This window comes from Dermacentor andersoni, chromosome 4, assembly GCF_023375885.2.
Source record: "Dermacentor andersoni chromosome 4, qqDerAnde1_hic_scaffold, whole genome shotgun sequence".
Lineage (NCBI taxonomy): Eukaryota > Metazoa > Arthropoda > Arachnida > Ixodida > Ixodidae > Dermacentor > Dermacentor andersoni.
The window spans coordinates 154,854,013-154,874,192 of record NC_092817.1 but is presented as its reverse complement, the minus strand read 5'-3'; the positions used below and the strand labels follow the sequence as shown (position 1 = coordinate 154,874,192).

Sequence of the window (20,180 nt, the reverse complement as noted above, 5' to 3'; positions counted from 1 at the left end):
GCTTTCTAGGCCATGAATAAATGTATCTTGTACACATGGTCATTTGATTTCTGTACCCTGTTGCTAATATGCCTTTGCAGAAAGTAATCTGTTTCACGTAGGCAACTGCGGCTGCCTTCCCGAATCTGCCTACCCAAACTCGTATGAACGAACTACTGAGGCTCGTAGTTATTTGCAAACTAGGGACATTCGGGGTAACAGACACCATATAGCGCACAAGCTGTTCACATTTCAGGGCAGTTATTGAACAGATTTTTTCTTCGATACAACAAGCATGGATATCTTTCGTTGACTTTGTTCAAATTCAACAGGACATTTCTCCAAATCATCCATACATGGAGCTAGAATTTCCTCCTACAAATGCCAAACGAAATATGAAGAACTTTGCGCAGACATGCAGTGAATTCTCGGTTGTCTTTAGCTTAAATCCCACCAGACGTTATTTTCTTTATACACTGCATACTAGAAGTCATTATTATCAAAAAGCTGTTTTCGAGCCGGCCCTCCGTTGTTGTAGGCTGTAGAATTGGGGCCAGCCGGTTCCCTGTATATTCGGCAAAATGCTTGCATCAGGCTGAAAAGTGTAAATCTACGCAGGTCCTCTAACCCTTGTTGAGGGCAGCGCCAATTTGCAAATATTTTTATCATAATTACCTCTTTCTTTAGATACTATTACACTGCATTGGTGGGAAACAAACTTCCCACAGGTTCCGTTGGTAAGAGGTTCTTTGTCGCGTTTGGCTGACACAAGAACAGCAGATGGAAATCTCAGTACATTCGCTAGTGACTTTTGCTTCTCAGAATATGCCTTTGCTTACTTGCGATGGAGTACGATGTGATTTGCTTCCGTTTAACCACCACGTGTGCCTCCGTCCAAAGGTGACCATCACGGACGATAAAGAGCCCGTCCTGACGAAACGGCTATTCTAGGTGGTCAGGGGGTCGCCTGTGTCAGTGGGGTGGGTGTAAGCTGAGGTTTGCGCTTCACGATATGATTTCGGCGCTCTTACTATATTGCCAGCATCACTAATGCCACTGCCAGGGTTGTCGCCGAAGGCTTAGCCTGAGCGCTAAGTTCAGTATAGCTCGCAACTGAATATGTTAGATCGAATCGAACTCCCAGCAAGAACATTTCATTATAGATTGGCCCTATGCGGCCACTAAAGCACCATCAACCCCTCTGCCCAAGCGAGAATCGCACAGGGTCCCTTCACTCCTCTTGGCAGGAACCCTCTTTTTCAGGCCTATTGGTGAATCTCAGCAAGGAATGCAGAATTCAAGCGTGGAACATAGCATACGAGAGAGTTTGAGTGTGTCCGGTAACCCTGTGAACGCCACCGAACTGGCCGTTTTACCTGTTTAGCGGAGACGCAAACGTGAACGGTCTGCACGGTGGAGCGATTTGATGGCAAAGAGCTCAACCACACTAACGCAGCTAATATTGCAGTAATCAAGTGTACTTCACTTTGCTCGTCGAATAAATTTTCGGCAGCAGCACGATTACTCAAATGCCGAATATATAAACAAGCAGCGGAAGCAGCTCTGTATTTGTCTGAGTCTCGAGCTACCACTTCGCTGCAATATGCAGGTTGTTCGCATTTGCACCTCCAGTGATCCGGTAAAACCCCTGTTCGCTTGCATTTACCTGTATGCCGGATACAATATAGCACTATAATAAGGCTGCTAAACATAAAAAATCGCAGTGCCCGTCATCTCTGTGAAGGATGACGAGCGAAGTTGTGTCTTTGGACAACTTAATGACGAACTGCAGCTACGCGGTGGGTCGGCCCGGCATCGCCCTATCTTGGCGATATCCCCACGGATGGGGAGTGCTTAACGCCTGCTTCACCTTCGCCGTGGATCGGCCCGACATTGCACCATCTTGGGGATCGGCCCACGTGTCTACTCACGGTGGCCTACCACCGTGTGTAGACCTGTACACCGGTGGTGGCCTACCAAGCGTTGCACTGTTGAGATTACCGTAGCTTCCGCAACCACATTCCAAAGCGTTCGCTTCACGGTTCGACGCCGCGGTGCCTGTTACTGGCCTCCGTACGCTTGTCTGCAACCCCCGGTCACTAAGTGAAACGTTACCAGAACTTTTCAACAGAGTTCGCTGTAATGTTGATTACGGCCGCAGCACACGCTGCTCAACAGATGCAACGAGCAAAGCACTCACGCATCAATGATAGATACATCGTGTGCACGCAGGTGGGCGGATCTGCAGCATGCATGCTCATTTCAAGTGGGTCCTCTCCCTGGCACCAAGTGCATTATCGAACTAATTAAATTTCCCTGCATAAATTGCTCACAAAATTTGTAACGTACGGCTTACACACAATCTGCAAACATGACAGCATCGAATTGCAATTGCAATTTACACGAAAACATAATTCCGCTGCCCTGAAACTTCTTCCACAGCTGCCTTCCAGCTGCCATTTGTTTTTCTGAGCAAAACTACGCCCGCGGACATGAAAAATCCCGGTCTACAGCTTCGCGGTAAAAATTCGCCGACGATTGCTATACTCCATAATGCATATTTTGAGCGCAGCTGTTGCTTCGAATTCACGATGTGTTATGGTAAAAAAAATTCATTCTGAACGAGTGTCCTCTCGGCGGCGGTGCTGAACCTCTGCTCCGGCAGCGACTTTAGCAGCAGCGGCAGGCTAAGCATTTCCACCACGTGCGTAGCTCGTTGTTCAGAAATAAAGCGTGAACACGGCAACGCCTGGCTTGCGACGAGCGCAATCTGTAGCAGCGGTGGCGAAGGCGAACTTGCGCATGCTCAGTCCGTACGAAGCCCACGCCATTGCTCTGCTTCCATGTTAGTTTCCACATTTCTTTCATATGTGGTATCGCTGGACGCGCTCGCCGCATGCCTTGTCGCTGCCAAGGAGCACGTCTCGTACATTACTGCACATCCCTCCTCACCTTTACGCCATAGTGTACTCCTCCGCTTTCCTCTTCGCGCTTTCTTCGCTCTCGCCGTCTTTCAGGCCCCCCTCCGCACCGCGTTCTGTCTTTTATCTTCCGCGGTGCTTGTTCGCTCGGTTACGCCGAAGGACGTCGACGCTCAACGCAGTAGCGTGCGCCTAGGAGCTGTACTCCAAAGAAAATTAATTTTTACGCTAACGTCCTGCGCTCTCCTTTGGCCAGTCAGCTACCAGTCCTTACCCTAGTCAAGTACGTTTTAAGAAAACACATTTGAAAATCTGCTTGACGAAACGCGTCTCTAATGTGCTGGATAAGCACATTAGAGACGCGTTAGTTTCATGGAGTGGTGGAGTGAGCCAGACCGTCTATAATCATGGCTGGATGTGAGCGCGAGTGGTGGAGAGCGCTGACTGCACCTTATGTTGGATGTGAGTGCAATACCATAGGCAATGCTCTGGGGATGGCTCTAGGACACCGATGTAGGCCTTGATTAGCGTAGCGGAAAAGTGGAGTCACTATTGAGTTTTAAATCTGCGGAGAATAACGCTGTCTACTCGCAGTAGGCTCCAACACAAGAGGAGTCATTTAGTGCATATATATAAAATTTCCATGACAATTAGTGGTGAGAATTGTAACAGATAAGTATAAACACTTTGCAAAATTACTTAGCTTTAAAGTGAACAAAATTGTACATCTCGCCATCATCATCATATTCTTATGTTAGCCAAATTTTGTATTTAGCTGCAAAAAGTAAGGACCGTAGTTTTATTGGCCTCGCACACTTGCAAACATTCGCTTACTAACTAAATTATTAAGCATGGTGTGAGCATTCACAGGCAACCATGAACAAATCCCATTCGGTGACCGCGGGCACTCGCATTCAAAACGCTTGCGCGAGGAAGTGCGGTAGCCGCAGCAAGCAAAGTGACCTTCGTGCTGTCTATCGCTTCAACGCTAGCTGAGTGGCAAAAACACAGCACACGCAAAGCTACGAGCCGGCGGCCCACCTAGACGATGCCCCCAAAGCCGATCAATTTCAAGTTAAATCCCGCATGACAGCGCGTCGCTGTCGAAGCACAATGCCTACCATACCTCCCCTCCCCCGGTGCCTCTCCTCCCCCATCGCTTAAGTGGAGCGGCGCCCCCCCCCCCTTCGACATTTCTTCCCACGCGTGCCGCCTTCATGCGAACTTGCTATGAATCTGCAACCTGCGTTTCAAAGTCATTCACTTACCGACTAGTGGAGTCGGCACCCGTGGGTATCTTAGTCAGTTGTCCAAAGTTAAGCAGCCTGGCCGACAAGGACTGGCTTTTCTAGGCACGTGACCTCGGGCTGAAAGACCACATCACGGCCGAATTCGACCTCATGACTCCGGCCTCAGGTACTGGACAGAGTCACTTCCCAACTATAAGCCCTCATGCAACCAGGTCACCAGTGGTAATTTCGTAGGGCCACAAGAGAGACGGAAGCATGGTACAATGTTTGATCCTGATAGATGCTATAAGGGTAATGGACACGCGTCCGTTCTCCCACGATGCTTGCAAAGAGCTCTGTTGTTTTAAGGGAACATTAATTTCTTGCCGAGAAAAACTATTTGCATAAATGCGCCACCTAGATATCGCTCAAAGCCAAGGCTGCTGTGGCGAGCTTGACCTTGGCACTCTTCTTACCGCTTTGTGCCCTTCCCTTCCTCAAACCATGAGCAGTGCTCCTTAAAGGGCGCAAAAGAGAGCCATTCACAATCGCTCTCTGAAGGATCAGAAAGTCTCGATGCCCAAACGATGGCGGGAGACAACACGCAGTCGCTTGTCTTTCTATAAAAAAAATCAGTTATTGGAGACTGCGCTGCAGTGGGTTCCTGAAGCGTCTTGTGCCCGCTACTGAAGGTGTATGGACGCGCCGTGGTGGCTCAGTGGCTATGGCGTTGGGCTGCTGAGCACGAGGTGGCGGAATTGAATCGCGGGCATGGCGGCCGCATTTCCATGGGGGCTAAATGCGAAAACACCTGTGTACTTAGGTTTAGGTGCACGGTGAAGAGTGGCATGCCTTATAGTTAGAGAGTGGTTTCGGCGCGTAAGACCTCATAATATTTTTGAGGTTCTGTCGACACAAGGATGCAGATGTGCTTGCTCCCTATTCGACACAAGAAAGGATTCCTGTTAGGACAGGGTTGCCTGGAGGTTCTCTGTTCAGGCAAAGGGCGTCCGCTCACTGATCTGTGTCGCGCGAACACATTTCCCAATGGCAGAACTTTTCGTCTTGAAAGGCTTCGTCTTCTTCACTCGCTACTGGGGTGAGTAGACAAGGGATCGATATCCCCATTTTAAGACGGCATTATGGAGATAAACTTCTTTACACATTCACTAATGTGTGCAATAAATATTATTGCGAGTTCATTCATTTGCCTCTCGAATATGAAGACACTGAAGTTCAGCTCGAACACCTGCTTATAAATTAGCTCCGTGAACACCATACGGTGTGATTACGTGCGCCTCCGTACGCCATTGACTATGTATACATGACACCAGCTTATATTTATACTCTTGCAAGATCGACGCGCTGCTTTATGCGAGTGTCCAAGCAACGAATATGGAAGTTGCAACGTGCCAGTACGTTTTTTGGCTAAACATCTCGATCTTTTAAACCTGTAGCCTAGGAGATGTTCATTTGCCTTTGCTATTTCGAATACTTAGGCCGAAGTCATGAGCAGCTTGACGGTGAACCCCGCGGCGTGGACACCAACTACTTCGTTTGCCGTGTCCGTTGGCATGGAAGGTCGTTGGTATAAGCCAAAGGACCGAGACTACGACCCCAACGGGCCCGGGAATTACCAGCTTGGCAAGCCGTGCGCAAATGAATTACCTCTCGGGTTCACGAAGCAGACATCAGACATTTTATGGGTGAGTATGTCAGCGTCGTAGTTTAGCCTTAAACGTAGGAAGTTTCTCTACGTGAGATTAGGAGCCAACAACTGGAGCAGTCAGCCCACTGCGTTACTCTAGCGATTCAAGGGACGTTTGAAGCCCGCCGCCGTGTCCGTTAGCAACGCAGGCTAAAACTCTGATGCTCCAACTTGAGACATTTGAACTATACGTGCAATTTCATTTCCACGTAAAATTGTTTATTCGTTACAACGAAACATCCCAATCCCATCCCAATCACTGCTGCTATGCTCATGTTTCACATATCGTTAACCGTAACATCGTGCTTTATATATCTCAATTTAGTGCATGCTATACATGCATTGTTTGAGGCATTTCTATATTGTCATCGTATACAAAAACATAGACGATCGCGTTTTTGCTATACTTAGGCTTAACGTTTTACTTGCAGTAGTGTGTGAATCTGTCCACGTCTACTTTTTGTATATTCTTATTATAAGATCCAGACCTTCGTTGTTTTGTGCGGTACTCTGTATTTGTTCTGATCTGCCTTTCTTATTATCTAGGCAAGGTTTTCTTTAGACAATACAAAATTAATTTGGAACGCCTGGGGATCTGCTTAAACTCGGCCCTGGAAACGAAGGCAGTGATTGATATACTGGTGCAGCGAAAGTAGACGTTACTGTTTCCAGTCTCTGCTTTGTTCCTCTGAATGGTATATATTACTCTACAGTTAATAATAACAGGCAGTTGGTAAACGAGTCCATGTTATCATACTTATATTATAACCTGCTGCAGTCTGTACTGAAATGATGTCAATGTGGAATAATGAAGGTTTGTGCGTATTCGGATGAGTTATCATTGCCGCGGAGTGGTTGTCATACATTTATTATGCAGTCTCAGAGGCAACAATTTTTCAAGTTATATCACAGGCTCAAAGCGCAAGCACATGCTATTTACTGGATCCAGGCATTGCAACAAACCAACGCTGCCATTGAACCGTTGGTTACAAAACATGGCCTATTGAGTTATCGCTAAAATATTACCTTGCCTTCAACAAACTACTCATGTCTAGCAATGTTCAGTGCCATAAATACACAGATGGTTCGATCAACCCGAAGCCTATACCTGTGGCCTCTCTGACTGACCACAAATGGACAAACTGGCAAATGGAGATCGCGCAGACGTATATGTGTAACAACAACACAGTGCATAAAGTAACGAAAGCTGCAGACAGACATGAAAAATGGCCTGCACACCCACGTATGTCCGCGTTTATTTTGTCGAGCCGTGTCTGGTTCTCGGTTCCATATGCTACCTTGTCCAAAAGCCTACCCAAGTGAAGTTAAATGGAAGGTGAAGCCTAAAACTCAAAATTTTTTTATACGATATTAAAAAATAACTTGCAGCGCCAAGTGACTGCGTGTCAGAATCACTTTTCCATGATCATTAAATACAATCTGGCATCGTACTCTGAATGGGGGCACAATCATAGTATTATTAATGCGTCGACTCTATGAAAGTAAACCGGACAGTTCTCTTTCCTCATGTTTTCTCCTGCAAAGGATGGAATTTATCGGCAACATAATTTCTTCCAGTGACGCTAGAAACTTGCTACATATGTCTTAGGGATGCTACGTAGCGCGCAATGCTTTCAAAGAAGCCTCACTTTCTGAAGTTGGCAGCATGCGCCGTATTTAGCTAAGTTGAGGATAGGTAGTTTCAGTCGAGTCTGGCGGTACAAGTGTACATAAATGAGCTAGGGCGTTATTTTGCCCTAATTGACAGAAGCGTCGACTTCGGAGAATTACATATTTTCACGTGTATATCTGTCAAATGCATTACCATCGCCCAACCGGCGCCGACGCCAAATCAAGTTATCAACGAACGTCTTGGTTACCACCTGTAGGCGCCAGACGGCGGAGCGTGACATCAGGCACAGAATAAAAACCTTGATGCACGTGCGATATGACAGGCGAACCGGTACGTTCCGGTCACTGGTCAACATTTAACTGCACTGAAAGTTCTGTTTCGGTTTTTGACAGGCCTGTCGTAACCATGGGTACAACAAGACATTCAAGATCGACCAGACGTTCCAGGCGATGGTGGGGTACGATAAGCAGTTCGGCTTTCTCGTCACCTTCGACACAGCTGAAACACTTCGGTCAAAGGCAAGTCGTGTTCTAATGTGAAAGCAGCACATATGTGCGCTCATTTAATTTTAGACCTGCACTATGGACCTGAACTCCGTGAGCATTTGTCGCCCTTGGGGAAGTGCAGTATCAACTTCTAGTTCTGGTCGTTGGCTACGTGGTTCGCCTTTTGACCGCGAGTTCTTGGAATCAATAGCCGGCGGCAGTTGTCGCATTTCGACATTGATGACACAGAGAAGTGCTCGCGTACCGTGCTTACGCAGCGCGTTAACGAAACCTAGGGTAGGTAAAACATTGACTAGCTCGCCGTTATAGCATCCTTTACAAAGAAATGTGCAGTTTGAAAATTCTAAAGCTACCCTGTTTTTTGTAATGAAAGTATACCGCAGCGACGATATACTACCATTGGATTTGCTCCTCCCAAGGGCTTATAAAACATAACGACAAAAGTGACCGCTGCCTCAAAACTGACATTTAGTCTTCTTTATGAAGATAATGAGGAATAATATACTGCCCCATTCAGCAAAACGTTTTTTTTTTTACTCATTGCAAACAGCATCAATTTTGTATTTCCGCTGTGAAGTGAGCTTCCGACAAAGCCTTGATATCGGCTATTTCTCAGTAAATATGGAGTATTTTTGTTCTTGAATAATGACGATGATTCCAGCATTTTGTACATTCCAGGAAATTCCGTACGGTTGGTCGGGTACAGGTGCATGTTGCGGCTCGTTGGGCGATGCAAATTTCAATAGATGCGTCATTGCGCTGCAGTTCGTTCATAGTTGTATTTGGTACCCCGGCAGGGCATGTGTTGATCTCATAAGTAATGCATGGGTAAACGGGGAAGTACAACACAAAGTGGCAAAAGCAATATTATAAATATAGGTTAACAATTATCAAGGCAGAAACGCCAGCCAAAAAAAAATTTTGCAAATCTATGGTAATCTCAGCAACTGATCGATCAATGACAGGGAATCTATATAAACGAATTCTCAAGTGATAGGGTTCAGTTGGCTGACATTTTTTACTGAGGGCGCCCTCCCTGCCTGCGGTGCAACAAACATGCCGTCAACAATAGCTGCCTGAACTGTATAAACGTAACGTAAAACAGAAAAAAACGCCTAAACAACCACAGTGGTGGTCTAGCTGTAGAGCATCCGCCTCTTACATTGAGTTTAAACCCCAGTGCCGCCGAAAAGCCACCGGTGGTTTCAAATGCGTACAGACGTGCCCTGGTCTGGTGCTCCGCTTCTCCTGGGGGCTTCAATCTCGACAGGGAGGCATAAGAGATTTCCCGAATTGTCTGTGGACGCCTCTTGTCCAACCACAGACGGCCTTGTTGAAGAGAATCCGCCGCGGCTGCGGCAAGCAAGTACTGTCGACGAGCACCTACCTTTAAAATAGGTATAAGCGCACTCCCTGCCTGGTGCTGAGCCATCGAAGGATCTCAACGATGGTGAGGTGCTGTTTGTCCCCAACCCCAAGGCGTACCCGCCTCAATAGGCGCGTTTCGAGTGCCATATGGGGAATCGTCGCCATGAGAGCGGCCCAAATCTCTTTTTTTTTTTTGCGCTCACGAGGGTTTCGACGGTAACTGGGCGCTCACGCTCCTTTCCCAAGCGTATCATTATTGGATGAAGCCTAACGCCCGGCTGGTTTACGCTTGTGCAATTGTGTCCATTTGAAGTGGTCGGGGCCCGTCGACGGTGGGAATCAAAGCCACAATCGGCAGCAGCCGTGGCGTCCGCTCTACAAATAGAATGATGCAAATGCAAGACATTAGTTTATGTAATTGGTATTTTCATTTCAAAGCAAGGATTTGTACCTTTGTTCTGTAATTTGCCATTGATACCGAACATGCCGCTGAACGTCGACCTTCACCACGGTAACCGCGGGGGTGGAGGGGGGGGGGGCTGGCTCCATTCCACGCTGTGAAAGTGGCTGCACAGCGAAGCTGTGCAATCACCTGATCCGATAGACTGATTTGACGTACCCTTGAATTCAGTTCTTTCAAGCCTGAGAACAACGCTGATCTGTATATTGATGTAGCTGTTCCTTTCGTCGCTCATCATATTCGCGCTGTTCTTCAAACGTCCTAACTATGCGTGATTTGCACTGGTCAGGAAGCGCTGAATCCTGCGCAGCCTGAGCACGACGTCGTTGTGCACATTGACGTTGATGTTCCTTTCGTCGCTCATCATAATCACACTGCTCTTCAGTCGTCCTAATTGTGCGTGGCTTGCTTGGGGTAGCAACCGCTGCGCCGTGCCTAGCTTGACCACGAGGACACTGCGCATATCGGCATTGCTCTTCCTGTCTCCGCTCATGTTCACTGCACTTCGGGAGTTCTGAGTGGCGTTTTCACAGCGCTATCACAACATAAATGAAACCGCTTCGTACGCGGGCTCATCTTTTTTTACATATGAAAGTGTTGTGACGTCACTGTCTGCTTCGTATGCGACAGTTGCCACTTCCCCACAAGTGCAGCTTATGCATCCGTAATCATTAACGCGAATCGCGTGTGCTGAACACTATTACCAAAGACGAGCTGTTCGGTTATTTTGTTTTATTTCCCGCATGGGCGACGCCGCCGCTGCACCTGGTGGTGGGCCATGGAACCCAGAGGCACACGCGGCGCGTGCCTTTTCGTGTGATTGGTTAAGTTTTTAGCTACGGAAACGGAGAAATCTCGGAGTCCTAGTCATATGCAGCTTCATTGTCAAACCGCTGTGTTAATTGGCACAAGAGCCTCACTGTAAAACCACACATACGTAGTGACACGCCTCTAAATGGTTGCGCACCATGCGACATTTATGGTTAAACTTTTATAGTGTCGAATGAAGCTTTTATAGACCGTTCATGGCCAGAAGCATCGGTCTTCGCATCTGTTGGTATGGTAGGTTTTATGGCTCACCTTGCTAGTGATTTGGCATTGTGATTTAACCGCAGACTTGAAAATGCGTGGCTTAGTCGGGGCTATGAAGTAAAGATTTGACCAAAGTCTGACGAACTTCTTGAGGCTTGTTGATGCGCCAGCCACAGATCTTTGCACGCCTATTTCTTCCAAGATAGTAGGCATCAATGAGTCCGCCAACGCAATACAATACGTTAGAGATTTCTACGTGCAAGCTTTAGATTTGGCCAAGTTTTGCGTAGTATGCAACTACACCATACTCACTATCCTGGTACGGATTTCTAATTGGATCATTCTTACTTTGTGTTGCTTTTGCCACTTTCTCTAGTTCTAAATTGTTAAATCAATAAAAGACTTTTTGTTTGCGCAACAGCACATGTCCTGTGAATTAAGGCTGTTTACGTTCGCGTCGCCGCACTACCGAAACAAGCGACGAAATTTTCATTAAAATTAGCAAGATTCGCGTAATGTCTTGCTGCCCCTTTATAACAGAATTCATTTTTTCACTAATATTCCGAACGTTCCCTTTTCTCTGTAAAGATATTGCAATGACATGAGGCAGGAGAGATGGGGAAGAGGTTACCTTGTGCTGCCCATTGACGCCATTTTAACCTGAGCTTCAGCCTCGTCCTGTAAATAAACAAGCATCAAACGCAACGATTACCGTTTGAGCTGGAGGCGCCGGGTACGTCGACCAAGACGACGGTGCTGCTCCAACAAGTTCCACGCCGAAGTCGATCGACAGCCTCTGACCCACAGCCATCTCTCGCTGCTCCGGCAGGCACAACCGGCGCGTGGAAAACTGTGCGAGTACGTGGAGGGATGGCTGAAGCGTCTGACGAAGTACAGCGGCTGGAACTCTGCGCCTCAGCTAGACAATTTCATCCTCTTCCTTGCAGTCAGTGCGCTAGTGTTCTTCGAGAACCATGATGATACATTCACGACGTGGTACAGCATCGTTACTGACCTCAAAGTGTGTTTCGAGATTCTATGACGAAAAGGAAGCGGTCTGAGCATACGTTGCTTTAGGGTGCTGAAGTCCCAGGTGAGACCTTTACTCGATACATAGAAGCGATCCTGAACCAATGTGAAATGGTCAATCCTCGAATGTCAGAAGAGTACAAAGTTGGGCACCTTCTCGATGGCATTGCCGAGGATGTGTACCATTACTTATTTGGAAGGGAGAGTCTCGCCTCGGTCTCCAACCTCATCATGCATTGCCATTCGTGACCTTCAAGTTGCGGCGTATAACGACAATGTTAGGGAGGTTGGCGTATTTTGCAACGGTTGCAAGTCTTCACGACTAAAGTTTTCATTGTGACCTTGCGGTAACTGCAAGGCAAATTGTCTGCGAAGAACTTGAACCACATACCAAAGGGGCGGATGTCGAACAGCTGTATCCTCATTTTCTGCCATGCCAGGCGCTGCAGACTGTCAGGTTGTTCGGCTGCGACAGCGTCGTCGTTCCTTGCCCGACGACATGACATACAATCAACGAATTCGTAAAGCTGCCACTACGAATCAGGATTCGGAAGATCGCGTTTATTATTCTCAGCGTCCAATGGTTGACCCCGCACTGCACAATGTCGGTCGCGCGTCGCCTGTGTTACGGTTACCAGTCACCAGCGCCGTTCACCACCACCACCGTGGGAAACTTGCAGGCGCTGCCGCTGGAGGCAAAGTTGCCGGACAATCTGCGTCTCTGCGAAATACTCCTCTGCCTATTGTGTAGATGAAGAACAAAGTGTGTGTGTTAATTGATAGTATGCCTGTAACCTCATTAGTGGGTACTAGTGCCATCGTGCCATCGTTTCTGTCAAGAGGGATTTCAAAGGAAGGCTGAGTCGGAAAATTGTTTCCATGGAAAAATAGTGTGACGTTTTGTGGTGTTAGTGGACGCTGTCTTATTCTTCTTGGTATTCGTTTTGCAAGTGTGTTATGAGAGGAGGCTTTTAAACAATTTCTGGTACTGCCGTGGTGCACTCATGATGTGATCCTTCGTATTGACTTTATTGAGGTTGGTGGTGCTTCCGGTAACTGTGGCACAGACGAAATTATATTAAATATCGCGTTTCCCTCCACCCTTGCCGACGCATCCTTGCCAGAGAAAGACTATTTTGTGTTTCTAATAAATTGCTACTATCGACTTGACCGTTGTCACGTGTCCCTGTCATTGTCACTGCTACCAACCTCTTATGTTTTAAATCGCAAATCCAACCATTTTCGTCAAGCTGCGCGAAGAAAGATGTGCTTGTGGCACGCAATCTGCGTACATTAGTGAATGACACCTCCAATTTGTGGGATTTCAACTTTTATTCCGTCCCTGCTGTTCACACGCGCTATATGGAGCTCGCTGAACTTGACAAAAACACGTACAGCTCCATTACAGTTCAAAGCGAGGGGCACTCTCCTACTAGCTATTCCAACCGAAGTATTTCTGAAGAGCAGGTCCTACAGAGAATTAAGTAGTCGCTGCCTTCACATGAGGGCCACGCTCTCGCAAACGTTTTGCCGGCACATTTTTCTGTTTTCGATTAGACGCAAGATGACAAGCAGGCCTCACTCCCGCATTCTCGTGCTCGCCAGCAACGAATTGATATCGGATATGCACATCCCATTTGGCAACAGTCTAACCGGGTGTATTCGACAAATAGGTCTTTAATCGCTGAACAGGTGAAAGACATGGTACGGAAAAATTTTGAATGCAAGAGTCCTGTAGTCCCTGGGCAACACCGTAAACCTCAGTAAAAAAAAAAATATGGATCGTGGTGGTGCTTTCTTTAAAACAGGAAACCAAACGCAGTCACCAAAAAGAATGTGTGTCTGCTCCATAGCATTGATAATATCACCGATTGCCTATATTCCGCAGTCTATTTTCATCACTGGATTTGCGATCAGGGTATTGGCAGACACCCATGCATCGAGACGATAAGGAGAGAACGGCCTTCGTGACATCATCCGGCCTTGATGAATTTAATGATATGCGGTACAGCCTGTGTAACGCGCCAGCAACAGTCGAACGATTTATGGACACTATCCTCCGAGAACCTAAATGAAAAATTTGATTGTGCTCCCTCGACGATGTGGTGATTTACGGCAGCACTTTTGAGTGGCCGTGCCAGACGCCTCCGTCGTGCTCTGTATTGTATAGAAAAAGCGGGCCTGATACTGAATTTCAAGAACTGGTGGTTCGGTTAAACCGAGACGTTACTACTTGGGCATCTGGTCGACAAAACCCGTATGAGGCCAAATCCACGAAAGATAGATGCAGTCAGCTCCAACGAAGCACCCAAGTAAGTGCGGGATTTGAGGAGTTTCTTAGGCCTTTGCTCGTATTTTTGTCGCTTCGTCTCAAGGTTCGACGACGTGATGTACTGCTCCCCATGTCTTCTCTCAAAATATGTCCCTTCTTCAGGACATCGGCTTGCGACAACGCATTCCGGCAGCGACATTTCTATTAGCGTAGGAGACTATACTGCGTCACTTCATACAGGGCCGAAATGTAGTGCGCTATAATGTAAAAATAATAGGCGCGTAATTATTTTTTACATAAGGGTGCCTAAGTGCGTCTGGCGTTCTAGGAGTATCAAATGTTTCAACATGAATCTTTGCGGCAATAAAACAAGCGTGCCATTTGTCAATCTGTCAGACGTTGTGAGAACAATAATTCCTGAAACAGGTGCAGAGGCAATCTGACACAAGACCGGATAAATTATTATTTTTTTTTTTTTATGCGAAAGCATCAAATTACTGTTTGAGCAGAAAGCCGGCGTCTGCAGCAGTGAAGCGGCGAAAAATTTCCCCTTGGCTGCGACTCCACGTTACGAGCCCGCCTCGACTCTGCAAAGCGGGCGATTCGGAACACCTTCAGCTATAGCGCGCCAGGTGTTGCGGCGTGAGGGGAAAGGGAATCGCACCCACGCACGTCTCCAGCGCGCCTCGACGTCACGGTGACGTGACGCGGCAGGGCGAGATGGGTTGTAATCTAGGGCGGTTATTTGGTCTAGTTGGTAATTCATGATATTTCAGTCAGCTAGTAATTTGTTTCTTAGCACTATGACTTGTTGTTGGAACACCCCTTTTCAACGCATGCCCCTTTTCTATAATTACACACGATATGGCAACGCAATAAAATATTGTTGATAGTGAGCGCAGTGTATGTCGTCTCTCGCAGTCTATGTATTTCGCGCTGTACCTCATTTTTTTTATCATTGGTTGTTATCGGCCAGGTACTCGAGTGACGCGCGCGTGCGGGTGCCGCCGTCTCTCTGTGGCCCCGCTTTCTCCCTCTCACCCACACTGGGCTTAACTACTGCGCAGACCTGCCGGCCTTCGTGGCTGCTCCTGCTTCCTAGGTCTCCCATCGTGCAAGACGTCAGTGGCATGCGGCGCCCCTGATTTCCCATCGATATCGTCCAAACTATTCCGGTCTGCAGCCAACATGCTAATGTGGAAACTATACAAAAAGATAACCCGCACCAATTTAATTCCACAACTAGTGCGTCTCAAAACTCCAAAACATTGCTCACCGGGCAAAACTCGAAAGGCCGCTGAGCGGCATTCAAGTGCGCTTTGATGGTTTCGCATTGTTTCACTTCCGACGGAAATGACAACGCTGGAGCGAGGCCGGATGGTGACTTGTTCCTCAAATTCATAAATATCCTCGGATTTTTCTTCCGTTCCATTTGTGGTCTATCTCTTAATGGCCTACTGCAATAAAGAAGATAACCGACAGTCTGTGCTTCTGAGTAGAGATGTAAGATGTTCAATTCAACGTTGAAAATGTTGGAATTTTTTTTCGTTATTTTTTTTAACAAGGATAAAATTGAAAAAGAAACAGTTTCCCCGCAGGATATCTTTGTTGCCATGAGTCTCCTTTTCACGTCTCTAACATTTGGCCAAACGCGGTGTTTGGCAGTCTGCGAAGCACCTGGATCGAAGCACGTGGTAGCAAGGACTTTCCTTCAACCAACCCTTGAGCTCCCTCGCCTGTCGCGCACTGCAGATTCTCCCTTCTTCTGCAACATGGAAAAGAAACTGGTCCGTGTTTGAAAATGTGCCCACCATGCTACGCAAAAGGCTCGCAGGGCATCGTGTGCAAAAGCTTGTGTGCGGAAGGCTTCGTACGATGCCCAGCGAAGCGTTGACGCGGCAAGTGGAAATAAAACGAGCACAAATTGATACAAACTGATCATAATGCCACCATATTCTTGGATAAAAAAAAAGCTTGCGACAAGGATAGCAATAGGTAAAAAACTGTTTTGTTTTGCCTCTTTTTTGGAGTTCGACACAGAAAGGATAAATGGCTAAACCAGTTGTGCCTTTGGACGTTTATTTATGGGCGGCTGAGACGTCTTACGTGCGTTTGGTCTATTTCTTATTGAAATAAACTCCTGAGTAGCTCTCTTCTGTTCTTCCGAGAACTGCCTTCTTTTCTCGTGCTCTTTTGTGCACTAATTTTTCTAAAATTGGTTGAATTTCTTTTGTTTCTTCGTTTCATGATACGCAGAAGTTAAAGCTATCCCGAGCGCCTCATATTGGAGGAAAAAATTTTTTCGTCCGCAGATGAAGACGTTTATCGCACCATGCTAGTTATGTCGCAAAACCTTTCGATCCGTCCTACATGACGAAGCCTTATACGAATGGAGCCGCATATCTTTCGAAGGTTGCTTGGAGGCTCTTGAGTAGCGTCTCGTGAGCGCCCATCTATTTATTATTTCGCGTATTTCGCGGGATTTGTCTTTCTCTTCGAAAAACAACAGGGCACACTTCCCCACGAAATAATGCTTGATTCGAAAGTTATCTAAGGTGCCCTCCAACTCTGTATTTGACATGTTTGCGATTCAACCAATATTTAAAAGTTAACTAATTAAAAGCAGTTATTAATTATTACTTCGTGATTAAGAAATACTGACTGTAAGTGCAAACGAGAGCCGTTACTATGCAGTCGATACGATTTCTCTAGGGCTTTTTTTTTTCAAATCTTGGTCCAAGTTAACTGGGACACCCGGTATACAGCTTTTTTATCTCTGGAAATGAAGATGTGCGCCTGACCAATGTTAGTTCCGCCTTGCCTGGTATTTTTCTGTGCCACAATACCGGTGAAAATACTGCAAGAAGCCGCTTGCTCTTACAAGATACTTTGGCGCTGACTCATTGAGCACTACAATGAGTGTTCGGTATGGAGGTTTGAAATACACGTTTGCCTCATATGGCTCAAAGAAAAACAAGGACTCATGGCAACGTGTTGTGCACCTCAACGACCATGCAATCTCATTAGCTACCTGAAGCTTGCGTTCAGTGAACTTCACTGCAGCTCGACACGACTCAACCGTCTATCAAGTAAAATATTAATTCGGTGAGCTATGTTCTCAAATACATGATGATACTGAATACCTCTTTATGTACTGTTGACACTGTAACATTATGGCCACATTACGTAAAACAATGTAAGATGCAATGATTAGGATAATTGCATTGGCTTAACACCACTTTCGTCCACAACAAACCGGGCCGGGACTTGTTAATAATCTACAGCGCAGTGAATTCGATCCTGTGTGCCCTTCATTTCGCAAATACAGGCAGTTCTGACTTCGTACTCAATGGCGGTTTTCCCGTACTTTTACAATCTTAATGACCACATATTATTCTCCATGCCGCGTTGACGCCAATGGACACATTGGCCTTTTAACTGTTATATTTTGGACTGTTATAGGTAATCTGATTGACAACCCTTTCATATTTTTGCAGTTGTGTGAAGCGAAGAGCACCGCCCCAGCTGCGAAGTTTTACATCGCTGCTGCCGCCATCGGAGCTGAAGACCACGTTAACGCGTGTGGATTCGGAGCGTTGACACGGCTGCGCATGCTCAAGGCTCTCACGTATTTCTTTGCGTACAACTACACCTCAGCTGCGCAAAAGTCAGCATGCCTCCTGGTCAACCCATAGTGAGAGCGAGACTGATAACTCCCTTCGCAGTGTCTACAGCCTACGCTACCATTATTTTCAGGTCTTTTTTTTTTTTTTGTCCAATGGTGAGGAAAACCGGCAGCGGTTTTTCATGCCCAGATCGGTAAGCAATAAAATTTCCTGAGGAGATAAGAATCTTGTCAACACTTATGGGAGAAGCTTTATTTGGCGAAGGGCGCAAACATAAGCTTCTGCGTTGCACCATCTCCTAGGAAACTGCTTTTCGTCCAATCTCACTGGTACGTGCAAAGCCTCTTGCGATTGGATAAGGCGTTTTAGGACATTCCGCAATTTCTTTGTAGTTCTAGGGGAACAAAAAGCAACAACAAATGATTGCGAATAATTACGACAACGCAATCACGTGTCATAATTACTGTGTTTTGCGAGACAATTCATAGTCCATTCCATATAATGATGAATCAATGATAGTATTCAATGTCGCGTGTGGTGGTTGTTATATTTTATTGCTGTCGGCACGTGATTGGTGAACTAGCTATCAGCAACGTCTATTAGAATATATTTACGCTTCATACTAAACCATCGTAAACAAAAATGTAAAGCTTTTTAAACGACCAAGTTTTTGACGTAATAAACAGGCGAGTTATACTGCCATATTACTTCGAATATAGGTCTATTCCTATATTCGAATCGTCGAGGGGTAAAATTTGAATCTAAGTCAAGCCATATATATTTTAGAAGAACGGAAAACTCGATATAAGACGCACCTTTGTTTATTATAAACTCGGTTAACCACGCCTCTCTACTGGATGTCACAAGTGACATCCTCGTCGGATGCTTCTAAGGCGTGATCGGCACCCTAAACGACGTTGACCTCTGCGCCGTCGATTGCATTAGACAGGCAGAATGATCTCCAGGCAGGCTTTGTGGGGGGTGCGATGGAACCACTCTATTACCTAGGCAATCGGCTGACTCTGGTGAGGAATATAAGCGGACACTCTATGGTCGCGGACATAGGTCGATATATCACGCTGGTCCATATTTTATCAAATATTTCTTAGCGCCCATTAGGTGAAAATGTCTTGTCATCCTTGGAGCTTTTCGTAGTGACAGCGCATGCACGGTGATTAATAATTTCAGCCTTTTCAGATGCTTCCCTAAAGACAGCCATGAATATTTCTTTCCTTTTTTAGGGCGCTACAATAACCGTTTTCTATTATAGTCGTCTACCGTGCTCCGCGGAAGGTTTTATCGAGTGGGAACATATTGCGTATTGGTTTGTAAGAATTAACGTCGTGAAACTGCTCACCGACTAGGAGAAAGGCCGTTGTGGATGGTTCTGGGTTTTCACCTCTCGGTTTCGTGCAAAATTGACGGGCAATTTTCCATTACGCACCGCAGCAGCTGCAACTCGAGCGGAGATGTGCCTACGTATTTAAATGGACACATGGACAAATTGGTTTTCCACTTTCAAGCAAAATACATGAAAAAAATAATTTTGTAAACTGTCTCTGTTCATCCTCCATTAGCACGATATGCCCAAAGATAACCACAATAGTAAGTCATATTTAATGACCACCAGTCCAAGTAAACCTTTCGGTAGAACATAATTACTTGCAGTTAGTTGCCGAAATACGAATATGTGACTGTTATTCACGTGCGTGAAGCAAGACTATCATTTCAGAAGTTTGCGAAGGGATACTTGCGGGATTTTTATGTTCTTCACAGTGTATGCAACGCTACGGTTGATATATCCGCAACGGAAACTAGCGTATACCGATAGAAATATATGCCGCGAATCTACTTAAAAGACATGACGCATAACTCATTACTCTTACTTGTATTCAAGAGTTCTGCTACTTTCGAGAACGTCAAGAAATGTTGTCGGTTGGATAAATGTGACGGCCGGCACACGACAATGCGTTCGCATCCTCATCGTATTAATGTTCGTGTTCGGAACGCTACCTTCAAACACTGACACCATGAAGCACATTTTCTCTCTGGTGACAGAGACTGCATCTGAAATTACATCACCGACCAGCCCTGTGATGAATGACCACGACGCATCTCGCTTATATGGGCCTTGGCTGGACAGTTTGCCGGGAGCTGGCGTCGGCGAATGGACCGAATGAGCCTCTGCACTAAGCCTGCTGACATTCTCACTTCTCACCTGCCTCGGTGGCTTAGCGGCAATGTAATAGCGCTGCGATGCACGAGTCCGCGGGATCAAATCCCGGCCGCCGCGGCCGCAATTCAATGGAGGTGAAATTCGGAAAACGCCCAATGTCCCGTGCATTCGGGCCATGTTGAAGTTCGCCTGGCGGTCTAAATTAGGCCGCAGTCCCCCACCGCGGCGTGTCTCATAATCA

The 20,180-nt window shown here is 46.5% G+C and overlaps 1 protein-coding gene across 1 annotated transcript in view; it reads left to right on the top strand.

Annotated features, from left to right (window-relative positions):
- LOC129386557 (uncharacterized) overlaps nt 1-17,997 on the top strand; it is a 64,526-nt gene extending 46,529 nt beyond the window's left edge. The window contains exons 7-9 of the mRNA XM_072287549.1: nt 5,629-5,835; nt 7,863-7,988; nt 17,635-17,997. Of these exons, the coding sequence (XP_072143650.1) occupies nt 5,629-5,835; nt 7,863-7,988; nt 17,635-17,832 (531 nt within the window). The 3' untranslated portion in view covers nt 17,833-17,997. The remainder of the gene's footprint in view (nt 1-5,628; nt 5,836-7,862; nt 7,989-17,634) is intronic.
- Nucleotides 17,998-20,180: the final 2,183 nt, after the last annotated feature.